This window comes from Amphimedon queenslandica, unplaced genomic scaffold (assembly GCF_000090795.2).
Source record: "Amphimedon queenslandica unplaced genomic scaffold, v1.1 AMPQUscaffold_12198, whole genome shotgun sequence".
Classification (NCBI taxonomy): Eukaryota; Metazoa; Porifera; class Demospongiae; order Haplosclerida; family Niphatidae; genus Amphimedon; species Amphimedon queenslandica.
Window position 1 is genome coordinate 5,682 of NW_003547563.1, and position 1,993 is coordinate 7,674.

General features: G+C 34.1%; 1 protein-coding gene across 1 annotated transcript in view; it reads left to right on the forward strand.

The window, feature by feature from the left end:
* LOC105314951 (uncharacterized) overlaps window positions 1-1,993 on the forward strand; it is a 10,229-nt gene continuing 8,236 nt past the window's right edge. The window contains exons 1-6 of the mRNA XM_011409402.2: window positions 1-42; window positions 183-324; window positions 373-446; window positions 502-583; window positions 685-769; window positions 1,043-1,576. Of these exons, the coding sequence (XP_011407704.2) occupies window positions 1,327-1,576 (250 nt within the window). The 5' untranslated portion in view covers window positions 1-42; window positions 183-324; window positions 373-446; ... (1 more) ...; window positions 685-769; window positions 1,043-1,326. The remainder of the gene's footprint in view (window positions 43-182; window positions 325-372; window positions 447-501; window positions 584-684; window positions 770-1,042; window positions 1,577-1,993) is intronic.

Genomic DNA, 1,993 nt, shown 5'->3' on the forward strand with positions numbered 1-1,993 from the left:
GATGGATTAAGTTTCCTAGTTGAACTGTATGATGAAATGCAAGTATGCTATTAGCCTATGGCATATCAATAATTACAAAAATAGATGTACATGTAATTGATATTAATGAATGGTATTGTACTACTGTAGTTTATACCTTTTATTAAACGGTAATATACACTGTACATGTACATGTTTTGTAGGGTTTGGTGCCACGTCATGAGTTATATTCATGCCCTCAGTCTAAAGTAGAGGAAGTGATTGAGTACATTAAGATACAGGAGAAGGCCTGGGTGGGTAAGCCTGTCATTGCACGAAAACCAACTGACTACCTATTTTATCCTGGTTAGAAAAATAGCAATATTGATAAAACATTTATTTATTATTATTAAGGTGTGGTTTTAAAGCAAAAAGATTCATCACAAGATTTTGTCATACGTTGGTCTGATAACACCACTCATACAATTGTAAGTCATTGCCATAGTTACAGTTTCCATTACAATATTGATTATGTGATTGCAGGAAGTGACGGATATGTTTGGCGAATTAACAAGACGACGCCCACTATACACTGATGATTATGTCATTGCATTACCAGAAGAAGGTTAAATAATTTTTACCTGAAAACTGATGCATGTAACATGACATCTGTACACTAACCATTGCTGTTACAGTAAATATCACTAATTGTTATTGGTCTGTTAGATGATGGTGGAGGTGTGTGCTATCCTGGTAAGATCATTGGTGTCCAAGGAGAAAAGCTCATTATTCAGTTGCACAATAACAAACTGTGAGAATAGAATCCTTTTGTATTAATTTTATTTCTCTTATATACCAGTGATGTAGCAATAGCAATAAGCTACTAAAATTGAGCTATAAGCAAAAAATGTATTTTAGTGCATGAAGTAGATCAGAAAATATTCTATTATAGTTCACTGCCTCTGCTCTGTTAAAAATGTTGCTGAGTGTATTACTAATGTACAGTGAATTTAACTTTTTTACAAATTAAAATGCAGCTTCAATTGTGATTATGACTTAGTTCTTTCTTATTTCTTATTTCTAGTTGTTTAGCTTCGTTTGAGCATTGTTTCTGGATATCTGACTCATACTATCAAAACAGTGTACTATTGATAGAAAGAGTAAAGGAAGAAACCAACAAATGAAGAAAACTTGTGGCACACATTTAATAATAGACTAGATTATCAATTTATTATCACAGAGTAGATTATCAATTTATTGTCATCATAGATAGTTCTCATTGAAATAGAATATGGAGAATCAAAAATGTGTGGGAGTTGTTAGGTTAGGTGTGGTAACATTGTGGTCAAATCAGTATCTGCATCTAAAATGTCTTTCCCTCGGTCTTTCTCTGGTTTTTTGTCTTCTCCTCCTCTTCTTTCTGAGCTAATAGAGCAGGTTGATGTTGGTACTAAGTGGTATCTCTTGGGTACACTACTACACGTTGATAGTAAGAGATTGGATGGTTTTGAACAGCTACCAGGACATGATGATACAAGCAAGACATTGAAGATGTTCCAACACTGGCTGACCACTACTCCTACTGCTAGTAGGAGACAAGTACTGGAAGCATTGAGAAGGAGAGTGGTTAATGAGCATACAGTAGCTGATAAATATGAAAAATATTTGAAGGAGCTTCATGATACTACTTGTAAGTAGAACCTTGTTTTTTAGTTATTTTTTCTTGACATGATATAGATACTGTGTACGACTTGATCTATAAAGTACATTAATTATACATTATTTCAATTTAGATATATCGCTGGCAGTTTCTATTCTTCAAAAGAATATTCAATCATTGAATGAAGCTCTTGTCTCTCCTGTACAAGTGTCTCAACTGTTATACTGTAAGAGATGTATAAGTGAAGCTACTCTAGATGAAATGGAGAGGATAGATCAGAGGAGGTCACTGGATGACAAGAAGACCACTCTATTGACTGCCATGCAAGAAACAGTGTCTAGCGACTACAGGAAACTTAAAGATATTGCTAGAGTG